The sequence below is a fragment of the Bubalus bubalis genome, chromosome 5, assembly GCF_019923935.1.
Source record: "Bubalus bubalis isolate 160015118507 breed Murrah chromosome 5, NDDB_SH_1, whole genome shotgun sequence".
NCBI lineage: Eukaryota > Metazoa > Chordata > Mammalia > Artiodactyla > Bovidae > Bubalus > Bubalus bubalis.
Window position 1 is genome coordinate 41,674,211 of NC_059161.1, and position 16,934 is coordinate 41,691,144.

Consider the following 16,934-nt stretch of genomic DNA (forward strand, 5'->3'; position numbering starts at 1 on the left):
TTTCCCATTATGTTGTTTTCCTCCATTTCTTTGCCTTGATCACTGAGGAAGGCCTGCTTATCTTTCCTTGCTATTCTTTGGAACAGTGGCATGAAGCAAGATCTTAGTTCCCTGCCCAGGAATTGAACCTGGGTATCCTGGATGGAAACCAGGAATCCTAGCCACCAAACCAGCAAGGGCTAGTGGCTACAAGCTGTTTTTCCCTATATCTTTGCCCCCAGTGAAAAATGCATTTATCGCAGAGGCAGAAACTGTAAATGCAGGTAAAACATTTATTATTAGAGACACAGCACAACAAGTGGGAGAGCACACAGAAAAACAGTTTGTTTAGTTGAGATAGAAGCAAGGCAGAGATGCACATCTAGAGAAACGGTGTGGGAGTCCCCCCTGGTGAGGAGGAGCACAGTAAAGAGGCTGTTAGTCATTTCTATAAGGCAGTTTTTCGAGGTCTTTGTCTTCATTCAGGCCACTTATCTGGTTTCTTTTACCACATGTGACATAACCTGGGACCCTCCCCTGGGGTGCACACACACTCCTCAGTCAAGATGAATCTGAAAGTGAAGGCTTCTGAGAGAAGCAAGACTCATTATAGCCTGGAATTATCCTCTGACTTATTTTGGGGAGACTTTGTGCAAATGTGTAATGTCTCCCTTATCTTGTCACCCTGATTATTTAACTTATATGCAGAGTACATCATGCGAAATGCTGGGCTGGATGAGGCACAAGCTGGTATCAAGATTGCTGGGAGAAATATCAATAATCTCAGATATGCAGATGACACCACCCTTATGGCAGAAAGAAGAGCCTTTTGATTAAAGTGAAAGAGGAGAGTGGAAAAAGCTGGCTTAAAACTCAACATTCAGAAAACTAAGATCATGGCATCCAGCCCCATCACTTCATGGAAAATAGATGGGAAAACAATGGAAACAATGACAGACTTTATTTCTTGGGGTTCAAAAATCACTGCAGATGGTAACTGAAGCCATGTATAAAAAGACGCTTGCTCCTTGGATGAAAAGCTATGACCATCCTAGAAAGCATATTAAGAAATAGAGACATTACTTTGCCAACAAAGGTCCATCTAGTCAAAGCTATGATTTTTCCTGTAATCATTTATAGATGTGAGAGTTGGACTATAAAAAAAGCTGAGTGCCGAGGAATTGATGGTTTTGAACTGTGGTGTTGGAGAAGACTCTTGAGAGTCCCTTGGACTGCAAGGAAATCCAACCATTCAATCCTAAAGGAAATCAGTCCTGAATATTCATTGGAAGGTCTGATGCTGAAGCTGAAGCTCCAATACTTTGGCCACCTGATGCAAAGAACTGACTCATTGGAAAAGATTTTGATGCTGGAAAATTGAAGGCATGAGGAGAAGGGGACGACAGAGGATCAGACGGTTGGATGGCATTGCAGACTCGATGGCCATGAGTTTGAGCAAACTCCAGGAGTTGGTGATGGACAGGGAAGCCTGGCATGCTGCAGTCCATGGGGTTGCAAAGAGTTGGACACGGCTGAGCAGCTGAGGAACTGAGCTGAACTGAACTCCCTTATCTTTTTTCTCAGAAGGGTCTTTGCCTCTCTTTGTCTTTGCCATGATTATTCCCTTGAGGTGTTAACAAGAGACGAAGACTGGCTATTTACCTTGTTTCTGCTGTTATATCCATTTTCGAGAGCAAATGGGCTGCAGCTGCTAAGTCACTTCAGTCGTGTCCGACTGTGTGTGACCCTATAGACGGCAGCCCATGAGGCTGCCCCATCCCTGGGATTCTCCAGGCAAGAACACTGGAGTGGGTTGCCATTTCCTTCTCCAATGCATGAAAGTGAAAAGTGAAAGTGAAGTCGCTCAGTCGTGTCCGACTCTTAGCGACCCCATGGACTGTGGCCCACCAGGCTCCTCCATCCATAGGATTTTCCAGGCAAGAAGGCTGGTGTAAATTCCTCAACTGGAGTCTACCTATCTCTTGTCTTAGGAATTGCAAAGAGAAAGCTGGCTAATTGTGAATTTCCATCCTGGAGCTCGCCTACCTCTTGACTCAGAAAATGCAAAGAGGCGCCTGGCTGACTGTAAATGTCCAACCTGGATCCTGTGTCTATGTCTTAACCTCAGATGGATATTAAGTTACTTAAAAAAAAATTCCCAGACACACACACACACATAGGCGCAGGAAGGAAGCATACCAAAAGGGTATTAGAAGTTATGCCACACTGTAAAATTACAGATATATTACAATGAGAATAAATGTAATAAAAGGAATTGAAATGTAATAAAAAGAATTTAAAAATCAATGAAAAAGGGAGTGTTTAGAGAAACATATCGGCAGCTAATGATCACCAAAACATTTCTGCTGCTACGACCCAAAACCCAGCAATGAGAAAATAGGTACCACAGATACAGTCATCCATGTAGCAAACATCCTTTATCGTTACCTGCTTTGGAAGTAATCAGCTGCAGCACTAGAGGCCTTCTAGTTACAATGCCTGACCCTCGAGGGAGAAAGTCCCTAAGAAAAAAAGAAAAAGAAAGAACAGATTAAGGCATTTAAAGGAATTCTTATCACTGATCAAATTACAAATCAAGATCCATGATTTTCAACCTTTCAATGCAAGACCCATCTTATAAAAGAGGTATTTGCAAAACAAAAAAGGAGGACTGGGTAAGGGTCCTTATACTGAATATTAACACACATGCATTATTATAATGACCTCACTGGAATATGTAATTCACTCATTTAGCTGGAATTAATTAATAAAAATTTGCCTTAGACTACTGTGTATTGCCAATTATTTTTTACTTTCAGAGAACATACATTTAGAAAAACATCTGATGTGGAAGTTGATCCTTAAACTCTTTGGTAATTAAAAAATTCATCGCTTCATCCACCTTCAAGACTAATATTCACACCATCAAATACTGCCCATTTTAAGAGGTAATAAAGGAACATTAAACTGTATCTTCCAAATACCTAAAATTTCTCCCCAATATAGTCACACAAAATATGGGATTCAGTTCAGTTCAGTCGCTCAGTTGTGTCCGACTCTTTGCGACCCCATGAACTGCAGCCCACCAAGCCTCCCTATCCATCACCAACTGCCACAGTCTACCCAAACCCATGTCCATTGAGTCGGTGATGCCATCCAACCATCTCATCTTCTGTCATCCCCTTCTCCTCCTGCCCTCAATCTTTTCCAGCATCAGGGTCTTCTCAAATGAGTCAGCTCTTTACATCAGGTGGCCAAAGTATTGGAGTTTCAGCTTCAACATCAGTCCTTTCAATGAACACCCAGGACTAATCTCCTTTAGGATGGACTAAGTAGAGATAAATGTTGGGTATGTAAGAAGAAACAGCAGAATAAATACTGCAATTAGGTTTTTTTGTTGTTTTCATTCCTGATAGGAGCTTATTAAAAAGGAGATTTTTTTCAAATAAACATTTTCTTTAAAATGGCATGCTAATATGCACTAGATCAATAAAACTACAGCAAAGAGAGTATTTTATAATTACATCTACACTGCCACATAACTCAGTACAGATTCTGCAATGTTAAAGAGAATTCATAAACATCTATAACACTGATTTTAAACACACTTAGAATGCTTCACAACTTTTAGAAGAGTCATAATTTTAAAAATCACAAAATTCCATTCAAAATAAATTTAAGACCCAATGGCAATGGTTCCCAAAAAGTAGCTCCAAGACCACCAGAAAGTATTTTGACCACAGACACCCAGGATCCATCGGGGGAAGCAGCAGCACTGAGACTCTTTAACAAGCACCAGGGGCCTGCTGTTCACCACGGCTGGAGAACCATTGGCCTCGCAATAGGAAATGTTCCTGAACCATCTAGAGGGTAATAACAGCGTGGAATCTCTTCAAGAAAATTAGACATACCAAGGTAACATTTCATGCAAAGATGGGTACAATAAAGGGCAGAAATGGTAGGGACCTAAAGGAAGCAGAAGATATTAAGAAGAGGTGGCAAGAATACACAGAAGAAATATACAAAAAAGATCTTCACGACCCAGATAATCCCAATGGTCTGATCACTCACCTAGAGCCAGACATCCTGGAATGCAAATTCAAGTGGGCCTTACCAAGCATTACTATGAACAAAGCTAGTGGAGGTGATGGAATTCCAGTTGAGGTATTTCAATTCATAAAAGATGATGCTGTGAAAGTGCTGCACTCAATATGCCAGCAAATTTGGAAAACTCAGCAGTGGCCACAGGACTGGGAAAGGTCAGTTTTCATTCCAATCCCAAAGAAAGGCAATGCCAAAGAATGCTCAAACTAACACACAATTGCACTCATCTCACATGCTTAAAGTAATGCTAAAAATTCTCCAAGCCAGGCTTCAACAGTACATGAACCGTGAACTTCCAAATGTTCAAGCTGGATTTAGAAAAGGCAGAGGAACCAGAAATCAAATTGCCAGCATCCACTGGATCATCGAAAAAGTGAGAGAGTTCGAGAAAAACATCTATTTCTGCTTTATTGACTATGCCAAAGCCTTTGACTGTGTGGATCACAACAAACTGTAGAAAATTCTTAAAGACATGGGACTACCAGACCACCTGACCTGCCTCCTGAGAAATCTGTATGCAGGTCAGGAAGCAATAGTTAGAACTGGAAATGGACAAACAGACTGGTTCCAAATAGGGAAAGGAGTACATCAAGGCTGTACATTGTCACCCTGTTTATTTAATTTATATGCAGAGTACATCACGAGAAACGCTGGGATGGATGTAGTACAAACTGGAATCAAGATTGCCAGGGGAAATATCAATAACCTCAGATATGCAGATGGCACCACCCTTATGGCAGAAAGAAAAGAAGAACTAAAGAGTCTCTTGATGAAAGTGAAAAAGGAGACTGAAAAAGTTGACTTAAAACTCAACATTCAGCAAACTAAGATCATGGCATCTGGTCCCATCACTTCATGGCAAATAGATGGGGAAACAGTGACAGACTTTATTTTGAGGGGTTCCATAATCACTACAAATGGTAACTGCAGCCATGAAATTAAAAGACACTTGCTCCTTGGAAGAAAAGCTATGACCAACCTAGATAGCATATTCAAAAGCAGAGACATTACTTTGCCAACAAAGGTCCATCTAGTCAAAACTGTGGTTTTTCCAGTAGTCATGTATGGATATGAGAGTTGAACTATAAAGAAAGCTGAGTGCTAAAGAATTGATGGTTTTGAACTGTGGTGTTGGAGAAGACTCTTGAGGATCCCTTGGACTGCAAAGAGATCAAAACAGTCCATCCTAAAGGAGATCAGTCCTGAATGTTCATTGGAAAGACTGATGCTGAGGCTGAACCTCCAATACTTTGGCCACCTGATGAGAAGAATTGCCTGATTTGAAAAGACCCTGATGCTGGGAAATATTGAAGGCAGGAGGAGAAGGGGACAACAGAGGATAAGATAGCTGGATAGCATCACCAACTTGACAGACACGAGCTTGAGTAAACTCCGGGAGTGGTGATGGACAGGGAGGCCTGGCGTGCTGTAGTCGATGGGGTCGCAAAGAGTCGGACACGACCGAGTGACTGAACTGAACTGAATGGCCTGGAACTACTATCAGTTTTTTTTTTTTTTTAATTTTATTTTATTTTTAAACTTTACATAACTGTATTAGTTTTGCCAAATATCAAAATGAATCCGCCACAGGTATACATGTGTTCCCCATCCTGAACCCCCCTCCCCCCTCCCTCCCCATTCCATCCCTCTGGGTCGTCCCAGTGCACCAGCCCCAAGCTGTTTTGTAGGGAATTCGGCAGAACACAGCTTCAACACAGATGGGATATCAGTAAACAACAGCTTCTACAACCAGTAAAGGTCAGTGAGAAGACTGCAAAACCCAAAGCTTTAGCTCCACTGATACTTTAAAACAGGGCATTACAGGGATAAAACTGAGCAAAATTTCCTCCACTTACAACGAATTTATTTTGCAAGCACTAGTGTAAATTCTAACAGCCTCTTAGGTAGGTTAATGAATTTACTCCTTGACTCCAAAGGCTAAGTTTCATTTGGAATGTCACTGATGTGACTAAAATAGAGAATAGTGAAATTACAGATTTGTTCTACTCTTTAAAAAAATTCTACCAGAATAAATAATATTATTTATTATCAAAAAATTCACTGAAAAAACTAAGAACTCCTAGAGAGATGCTGTGGCCATGGGTCTGTACTTAGGTGCATGAAATCTAATAGGAAGAGACATGCATGCACATAGGAAACCATTTAGAAGGGACCAGATAAAATACATTAGAGTTCAGAAGAGAGAGACTAACATTGTTTTAAAAACATTTCAGTCAGTTCAGTTCAGTCACTAAGTCATGTCCGAATCTCTGCGACCCCGCAGACTGCAGCACACCAGGCTTCCCTGTCCATCACCAACTCCCGGAGCTTACTCATACTCCTGTCCATCAAGTCGGTGATGCCATCCAACCATCTCATCCTCTTTCATCCCCTTCTCCTGCCTTCAATCCTTCCCAGCATCAATGTTTTTTCCAGCAAGTCAGTTCTTCGCATCAGGTGGCCAAAGTATTGGAGTTTCAGCTTCAGCATCAGTCCTTCCAATGAATATTCAGGACTGATCTCCTTTAGGATGGACTGGTTTGACCTCTTTGCAGTCCAAGGGACTCTCAAGAGTCTTCTCCAACACCACAGTTCAAAACCATCAATTCTTTGGCGCTCAGCTTTCTTTATGGTCCAACTCTCACATCCATACATGGCTACTGGAAAAACCACAGCTTTGACTAGATGGACCTTTGTTGGCAAAGTAATGTCTCTGCTTTTTAATATGCTGTCTAGGTTGGTCGCTTACTCCTTGGAAGGAAAGTTATGACCAACTTAGACAGCATATTAAAAAGCAGAGACATTACTTTGTCAACAAAGGTCCGTCTAGTCAAAGCTATGGTTTTTCCAGTGGTCCTGTATGGATGTGAGAGTTGGACTATAAAGAAAGCTGAGCGCCAAAGAATTGATGCTTTTGAACTGTGGTGTTGGAGAAGACTCTTGAGAGTCCCTTAGACTCAAGGAGATCCAACCAGTCCATCCTAAAGGTGATCAGCCCTGGGTGTTCATTGGAAGGACTGATACTGAAGCTGAAACTCCAATACTCTGGCCACCTGATGCGAAGAGTTGACTCATTGGAAAAGACCCTGATGCTGGGAAAGATTGAGGACAGGAGGAGAAAGGGACAACAAAGGATGAGATGGTTTGATGGCATCACTGACTTGATGGACATGGGTTAGGGTGGACTCTGGGAGTTGGTGATGGACAGGGAGGCATGCCATACTGCAGTTCATGGGATCACAAAGAGTCGGACATGACTGAGAGACTGAAGTGAACTGAACTAGGTTGGTCATAGCTTTTCTTCCAAAGAGGAAGCGTCTTTTAATTTCACGGCTGCAGTCACCATCTGCAGTGATTTTGGAGCCCCCAAAAATAAAGTCTGCCACTGTTTCCCCATCTATTTGCCATGAAGTGATAGGACCAGTTGCCATGATCTTAGTTTGCTGAATATTGAGTTTTAAGGCAACTTTTTCAGTCTCCTCTTTCACTTTCATCAAGAGGCTCTTTAGTTCTTCATTGCTTTCTGTCATAAGGGTGGTGTCACCCGCATATCTGAGGTTATTGATATTTCTCCCCACAATCTTGATTCTAGCTTGTGAGTCGTCCAGCCTGGCATTTCATACGATGTACTCTGTGCATAAGTTAAGTAAGCAGGGTGACAATACACAGCTTTGACGTTCTCCTTTCCCTATTTGGAACCAGACTGTTCCATGTCCAGTTGTAACTGTTGCTTCTTGAGCTGCATACAGATTTCTCAAGAGGCAGGTCAGGTGGTCTGGTATGCCCATCTCTTTAGGAATTTTCTAGTTTGTTGTGATCCATACAGTCGAAAGCTTTGGCATAGTCAACAAAGCAAAAGTAGATGTTTTTCTGGAACTCTCTTGCTTTTTTGATGATGCAGCAGATGTTGGCAATTTGATCTCTGGTTCCTCTGCCTTTTCTAAATCCAGCTTGAACATCTGGAAGTTCACAGTTCATGTATTGCTGAAGCCTGGCATGGAGAATTTTGATAATTACTTTACTAGCATGTGAGATGAGTGCAATTGTGCAGTAGTTTGAACATTCTTTGGCATTGCCCTTCTTCAGAATTAGAATGAAAACTGATGTTTTCCAGTCCTGTGGCCACTGCTGAGTTTTCCAAATTTGCTGGCATATTGAGTGCAGCACTTTCACAACGTCCTCTCTTAGGATTTGAAATAGCTCAACTGGAATTCCATCACCTCCACTAGCTTTGTTCATAGTGATGGTTCCTAAGTGATGCCCACTTGACTTCCCATTCCAGGATGTCTGGCTCTAGGTAAGTGATCACACCATCATAGTTATTTGGGTCACGAAGATCTTTTTTGTACAGTTCTTCTGTGTATTCTTGCCACCTCTTCTTAACATCTTCTGCTTCTGTTAGATCCATATCATTTCTATTCTTTATTGTGTCCATCTTTGCATGAAATGTTCCCTTTGTTTTCTATAATTTTCTTTAAGAGATCTCTAGTCTTTCCCATTCTATTGTTTTCCTCTATTTCTTTGCACTGATCATTAAGGAAGGCTTTCTTATCTCTCCTTGCTATTCTTTGGAACTCTGCATTCAAATGGGTGTATCTTTCCTTTTCTCCTTTGCCTTCAGTACAGTCGCTCAGTCATGTCTGCTGCGACCCTATGAACCACAGCACACCAAGCCTCCCTGTCCATCACCAACTCCCAGAGTCCACCCAAACCCATGTCCATCGAGTTGGTGATGCCATCAAGCCATCTCATCCTCTGTTGTCCCCTTCTCCTCCTGCCCCCAATCCCTCCCAACATCAGAGTCTTTTCCAATAAGTCAACTCTTCACATGAGGTGGCCAAAGTACTGGAGTTTCAGCTTTAGCATCATTCCTTCCAAAGAAATCCCAGGGCTGATCCCCTTCAGAATGGACTGGTTGGATCTTCTTGCAGTCCAAGGGACTCTCAAGAGTCTTCTCCAACACCACAGTTCAAAAACATCAATTTTTTGGCACTCAGCTTTCTTTATAGTCCAACTCTCACATCCATACATGACCACTGGAAAAACCATAGCCTTTGCCTTTAGCTTCTCTTATTTTCTCAGCTATTTATTAGGCCTCCTCAGATACCATTTTGCCTTTTTGAAAACATCTAAGTACATATAATTAGAAACTCTTTTAATAATCTCCAGGATCTATATTATTAATAGAATATTTGCTATTTTGGATGTTTTCAATAATCACTTTAAGAAAATCAGACCTACTCTGGGCCAAGGCCTAAAAAGATAAAGTTAATTTGAGAATCAAAATGGATAAAGGGAGAACAAAACAAAACTCCAGTGCAAAGAGCTAGAGGCCATCTGTTTGAGTTATTAGGACCATGAATGAGGTTTTAGTATATATAGATGCCAAAAATAAAATACACAGGACTGAGTGATGGTGTTTAACAAGTCAATAAAGTATTTTCTTTAAGAGAAAGAGGTAGAAATAAAGATGGAAAGAAGGAGCAAAGGAGGAAGGAAAAAAGGAGGTTTAGTTACTTAATACCTTTGTCTTGGCATCTGTTTCAACTCATGCTTGTGATCATATGTTTATACTGTAGATGTAAGAACAATCCTTTGAACATTATTAAAGCAAAAGAGAAGGTATCATACATTTTAAATAGCAAATAATTATCATATGTTTGGCTAAAAAGTAATTCAACAGATATAGCTTACACTTATCTCTACTTTTGTATTAAGTAAACAGAATTTTTTATTAAGAGTAATAAGTGGTTTCAAGTACCCACTTCGTGGCTCTAACCACTTCTACCTGCAACACATACATTCCCACCAAAAGTCAAAAGATTTGGTTACCAAATCCTGCCATTTCAGAGTCTTTTCTGACTTCACAGCAGGATTTGAGCACAAGAAAGCACCAGAGAGAAATCTCTTCTGAAGAGTAATTAATCTGGCTCCCTGAAGATTCACGTCATTCTGGTGATACAGCAGCATGAAAACCATATGCCCAGCAGCCTCCTGCTGTGAAAGCTGAGGGGTTGAACCCTCAAATAAAACACAGAGAACCTCACATAGAGCCCCAATTCTACCACGGAATGGGCAAAATTCTCTAAACCTCAGTTTCCTTTTCTACTAATTTGAAATAATTCTATGAAATCAAATGAAATGCAACACATAGCAAATTTTTAAAAACCAAAGCACCACAGAAAAAATGTAGTACTGTTATTATTGCTACAATACAGCTATGGGGTGTTTTCCCTTATATTTTAGCATTCTCTCATCTACAAAAAACAGCCTTGACAATTTTTAACATTTAATGAATGAAATATGGATCTGAAGAGCCTGAGACCCCACCCGATTGGTCCCCTTGATGTTTACCAGCTGCACTGGTTTGGAAATCTCAGTTCCTTATTCCAGCCTCAATTGACAGGGAGCCAGGGCACTGATAGAAGAATCATGAATAATTCCTTAGCCACTAAGTACAACCATCCATTTGAATTTCAGGTGGTTGGTTCTCCTGAAAACAGATTTAATGGAAAAATTACTTCATTGAATTAATGCAGGAAAAAATGACCGTGCCTTTACTATTACTGTGGATATAAATTATGTACCATTTTCCTCAAAAATGGACCTTCAAGCTAAAGTGAGAAGAGTAATCTGGAGAGATGTAGTGTTACACTGACTCCCTTCTTTAGCCTGAATGCCTCACCTATGATTGGACTGTACAGATTTTTAAGGTAGGAGTAGTGCCTCCTTCTCTATGCCACATAGCAGCCACAATCCTAATGCCTTTCTTCTCTCTCAGCCCACCTCAACAAAGCACTAATCTACACAGTCTTAACAGTTGGTCTTCAGGCAATAAGTCAGTTCTCTTTCATGGTTTCCTGATTCCTGAACAAAAAGTAGAGAACAGTTTCCATGCTATGGTCTAAGAACCACTTTGATAACATTTCCTATTGGCTCTTCCAGAAACTTAGTTACCAGGAAATATGATCATTGTTCAATTACAAAATGAGTGACCCTAAGAAACCTAAAAAGAGAGCAATTGCTGTATCAGAAAAGCTAAAAGAATTCCCCCCTTAGCAAATAAATTATGAACATGCTTTGTTCAATATAGATGTAATGAGACTAACTAAATGGTCTGTTCAATAAATAAATGTTTAACATTTGCCCTGGACTAAAGCCAAGAGGTATGACTCTTAATCTCCAAAAAGTTAATTCAAATAACTGATCCATTCAAACAATCTTAGTCTTGGAGGGAGGCTGTTGATGTTCAGTCATTCAGTCATGTCCGACTCTTTGTGACCCCATGGACTGCAGCATCCCATGCTTCCCAGGCTTTCACCATCTCCTGGAGCTTGCTCAAACTCATGTCCATTGAGTTGGTGATGCCATCCAACCATCTCATCCTCCATCATCCCATTTCCCCCCTGCTTTCAAGCTTTCCCAGCATCAGGGTCTTCTCTAATGAGTTGGCTCTTCCCATCACGTGGCCAAAGTATTGGAGCTTCAGCTTCAGCATTGTCCTTCCAATGAATATTCAGGACTGATTTCCTTTAGGATGGACTGTTTTGATCTCCTTGCAATCCAAGGGACTCCCAAGAATCTTCTCCAACACCACAGTTCAAAAGCATCAGTTCTTCAGTGCTCAGTTTTCTTTATGGTCCAACTCTCACATCCATACATGACTACTGAAAAAACTATAGCTTTGACTGTATGAACCTTTGCTGGCAAAGTAAGGTCTCTGCTTTTTAATATCCTGTCGAAGTTGGTCATAGCTTTCCTTCCAAGGAGCAAGTGTCTTTTAATTTCATGGCTGCAGTCATCATCTGCAGTGATTTTGGAGTTCAAGAAAATAAAGTCTGTCACTGTTTCCATTGTTTCCCCATCTATTTTCCATGAAGTGATGGGACCACATGCCATGATCTTCATTTTTTGAATGTTGAGTTCTAAGCCAACTTTTTCACTCTCCTCTTACACCTTCATCAAGAGGCTCTTTAGTTCCTCTTCACTTTCTGCCATTAGGGTGGAGACAACTGCATGTCTGAGGTTATTGATATTTCTCCCAGCAATCGTGATTCCAGTCTGCTTCATCCAGTTCAGCATTTCACATGGTGTATTCTGCATATAAGTTAAATAAGCAGGGTGACAATATACAGCCTTGATGTACTCCTTTCCCAATTTAGAACCAGTCCATTGTTCCATGTACAGTTCTAACCTGTTGCTTCTTGACCTGCATACAGGTTTCTCAGGAGGCAGGTAAGATGGTCTGGTATTCCCATCTCTCTAAGAATTTTCCACAGTTTGTTGTGATCCACACAGTCAAAGGCTTTGGCATAGTAAATGAAGCAGAAATAGATGCTGAGGTGGCAGGTGGGAAATAACATGGAAATAACTACAACAAGCTCTATGGTTAAGTTCTATGATTGATAAGGTGAAGTACCAACACACCATAGAGAATAATCTATTCTTCTTGGGGTACTAGTCAGGAACTATTTCAGAAACACATGAGGTAGGAGGGACTTCACAGGAGACCAGGAGGTATAAAGACATGGGGAAGAGATCTACATAACACAGAACATCATGGAACTATAAGTATTAAAGGAAGGTCAGGATGAGGTGAGAAGTGTCTGGAGAAGACCTCAGAGGCTTCAGTTTTTTGGGTTTTTTATTCCTATGAAAACAAGAGGGAACTGAAGAGTTTTAATTGATCAAATTACAGATCAATTTCAATTTCATGACTGAAAAATGAACTATATAGTCTTCTGCTGAACAAAATTATGCTAAAAAATAACCTAACAGTGGGACACACTTCCTTAGGGTCTAGTATAATGCATTTTATTTATTTGACTTGCCATGCTTTGGTCAATGTACCAGTCCTATGTCTAGAGCAGTGTGCTGATTTTATATGCATGCTGGATGTTTAATTTGTAAAATACTACATATTGTATCAAAGGGGGGAAAAAAAGAGCCACGGGCTTCCCAGGTGGCGCAGTGGTAAAGAATCTACCTACAATGCAGGAGGCTCAGGTTCAATCCCTGTGTCAGAAGATTCCCTGGAGTAGGAAATGGCAATCCACTCTAGTATGCTTGCCTGGAGAATCCTATGGACAGATGAGCCAGCCGGGCTAGAGTCCATGGGGTTGCAAAGAGTCAGAAAGGGGGACTCTACAGAGAACGTTGAAAAGAAGGATGACAAAAGATAGGGAGACTAGTCATTAACCAGTCTAGGTCACTGGGGAAGAAGATGATAAAGGTTAAGTCCAAAGTAGTGATAGTGAAGACAGTGAAGACAGAAGATAATAAAGAGAATAGACACTTGACAGGACTTAATGATCACTTTCATGTGGAATGAAATGATGTGAAGGAGTTAAGATAAATCTCACATTTCTGGTTTGGGGACCTGATTGAAGAGTGGTGCCATTAACCAGAAAAGGAAATACAGAAAGATCTAGTTACAGCTATGATATGTTTACTGTGTACCAAGCATCACTCTCATTTGATCTTCATAACAACCCTGCTGCTGCTAAGTCACTTAAGTCGTGTCTGACTCTGTGCGACCCCATGGATGGCAGCCCACCAGGCTCTCCTGTCCCTGGGATTCTCCAGGCAAGAACACTGGAGTGGGTTGCCATTTCCTTCTCCAATGCATGAAAGTGAAAAGTGAAAGTGAAGTCGCTCAGTCATGTCCGACCCTCAGCTACCCCATGGACTGCAGTCTTCCAGGCTCCTCCATCCATGGGATTTTCCAGGCAAGAGTACTGGAGTGGGGTGCCATTGCCTTCTCCACATAACAACCCTATGAGGTAGATATTATTGTTATTTTCACTTCACCAGGGAGGACACTGAGGCACAGAAAAGCTACATAATTTTCTCAAAGTCACAAAGCTAGTAAGGGACAGATCTAAGACTCAAACCTAGAAAGTCTAACTCTAGCATCTGTGCACTTGAGCATTAGACTGTGCTACACTATAAATCATGTGTATAAGGAGATCATGAACTCCTTATTGCCAAATTCAGACTGAAATTGAAGAAAGTAGGGAAAACCACTAGACCATTCAGGTATGACCTAAATCAAATCCCTTATGATTATACAGTGGAAGTGAGAAATAGATTTAAGGGACTAGATCTGATACACAGAGTGCCTGATGAACTATGGACGGAGGTTCCGGACACTGTACAGGAGACAGGGATCAAGACCATCCCCATGGAAAAGAAATGCAAAAAAGCAAAATGGCTGTCTGAGGAGGCCTTACAAATAGCTGTGAAAAAAAGGGAAGTGAAAAGCAAAAGAGAAAAGGAAAGATATTCCCATTTGAATTGTGGAGTTCCAAAGAATAGCAAGGAGAGATAAGAAAGCCTTCCTTAATGATCAATGCAAAGAAATAGAGGAAAACAATAGAATGGGAAAGACTAGAGATCTCTTCATGAAAATTAGAGATACCAAGGGAACATTTCATGCAAAGATGGGTTCGATAAAGGACAGAAATGGTATGGACCTAACAGAGGCAGAGGTTATTAAGAAGAGGTGGCAAGAATACACAAGAGAATTGTACAAAAAAGAGCTTCATGACCAAGATAATCACGATAGTGTGATCACTCACCTAGAGCCAGACTTACTGGAATGTGAAGTCAGTGGGCCTTAGAAAGCATCACTACGTACAAAGCTAGTGGAGGTGATGGAATTCCAGTTGAGCTATTTCAAATCCTGAAAGATGATGCTGTGAAAGTGCTGCACTCAATGTGCCAGCAAATTTGGAAAATTCAGCAGTGGCCACAGGACTGGAAAAGGTCAGTTTTCATTCCAATCCCAAAGAAAGGCAACACCGAAGAATGCTCAAACTACTGCACAATTGCACTCATCTCACACGCTAGTAAAGTAATTCTCAAAATTCTCCAAGCCAGGCTTCAGCAATACGTGAACTGTGAACTTCCAGATGTTCAAGTTGGTTTTAGAAAAAGCAGAGGAACCAGAGATCAAATTGCCAACATCTGCTGGATCATGGAAAAAACAATAGAGTTTCAGAAAAACATCTATTTCTGCTTTATTGAGTATGCCAAAGCCTTTGACTGTCTGGATCAGAATCAACTGTGGAAAATTCTAAAAGAGATGGGCATACCAGACCACCTGACCTGCCTCTTGAGAAACCTATATTCAGGTCAGGAAGCAACAGTTAGAACTGAACATAGAACAGACGGGTTCCAAATAGGAAAAGGAGTACATCAAGGCTGTATATTGTCACCCTGCTTATTTAATTTATGTGCAGTGTACATCATGAGAAACGCTGGGCTGGAGGAAGCACAAGCTGGAATCAAGATTGCCAGGAGAAATATCAATAACCTCAGATATGCAGATGACACACCACCCTTATGGCAGAAAGTGAAGAGGAACTCAAAAGCCTCTTGATGAAAGTGAAAGAGGAGAGTGAAAAAGTTGGCTTAAAGCTCAACATTCAGAAAACGAAGATCATGGCATCTAGTTCCATCACTTCATGGGAAATAGATGGGGAAACAGTGGAAACAGTGTCAGACTTCAGTTTTGGGGGCTCCAAAATCACTGCAGATGGTGATAGCAGCCATGAAATTAAAAGACGCTTACTCCTTGGAAGGAAAGTTATGACCAACCTAGATAGCATATTCAAAAGCAGAGACACTACTTTGCCAACAAAGGTCCGTCTAGTCAAGGCTGTGGTTTCCAGTGGTCATGTATGGATGTGAGAGTTGGACGGTGAAGAAAGCTGAGCATTGAAGAATTGATGCTTTTGAACTGTGGTATTGGAGAAGACTCTTGAGAGTCCCTTGGACTGCAAGGAGGTACAACCAGTCCATCCTAAAGGAGATCAGTCCTGGGTGTTCATTGGAAGGACTGATGCTAAAGCTGAAATCCAATACTTTGGCCACCTCATGCGAAGAGTTCACTCATTGGAAAAGACCCTGATGCTGGGAGGGATTGGGGGCAGGAGGAGAAGGGGATGACAGAGGATGAGATGGCTGGATAGCATCACTGACTAGATGGACATGAGTTTGAGTAAACTCCGGGAGTTGGTGATGGAGAGGGAGGCCTGGCATGCTGCGATTCATTGGTCGCAAAGAGTCGGATACGACTGAGAGACTGAACTGACTGACTGACTGAACTGACACTATAAAAGTAATGGGAGAAAATGAGGACATGCTGATCTTTAGATACCCAGAGAGTATCTAGATTAATACAAGTACAGTTAGAGTGAGCAACTAGAACTCAGGATATGTGTCCTGTCTAGAGATAAAAATCTGAGTCTTCAATGGAGCAGACTTTTGAAGCCAAGAGAACAGATGAGTAGGAATAGTATGGAGAAGAGTGATTAATATGGACTCTGGAAAATACCAACACTTATTGAGCACATGAAAGAAGCAAACTAAGAGACTGAGAAGGAGTGCACAGAGCAATAAGTTAAATATCGGAAGTCAAAGGTATCCCCAAAGTCATACTAGCCTTTTAAGACACATCCACTTAGATGTCTCAAAATCAGTCTCTACAATTCAACTCATTATCATCCATCCAATATGTTTCTCCTCCTTTATTCTCAATCACAATCCACATCATATTGATGATGTGTCAGCCAAACATCCATGTGACATGTGACACATGTATGTGACATCCATTCATGTCAGCCAAACCAAGTACCTGGAAATCATCCACCCACCCTCTATCTTCATGCTCCAAATTGATCACCACATCCTGCTAGTTCTTCCTTAATATGGGTTAAAAGCATCCTTTCTACTCTATTTCAACCACGATTTCAGGTGCCTCCAAGTCTCAAACTGACAACCACAATAATCTCTCAATTAATTTCCCTGCATCCAATTTGATCACCCTCCAATCCAACCTCAACAGG

At 41.1% G+C, this 16,934-nt stretch overlaps 1 protein-coding gene across 14 annotated transcripts in view; it reads right to left on the bottom strand.

The window, feature by feature from the left end:
• Positions 1–16,934, bottom strand: part of DNM3 (dynamin 3) — a 646,455-nt gene that overhangs the window by 527,809 nt on the left and 101,712 nt on the right. For all 14 annotated transcript variants that reach the window (XM_025285930.3, XM_025285935.3, XM_025285936.3 and 11 more), the window contains exon 2: positions 2,428–2,501. In XM_025285930.3, the coding sequence (XP_025141715.1) occupies positions 2,428–2,501 (74 nt within the window). The remainder of the gene's footprint in view (positions 1–2,427; positions 2,502–16,934) is intronic.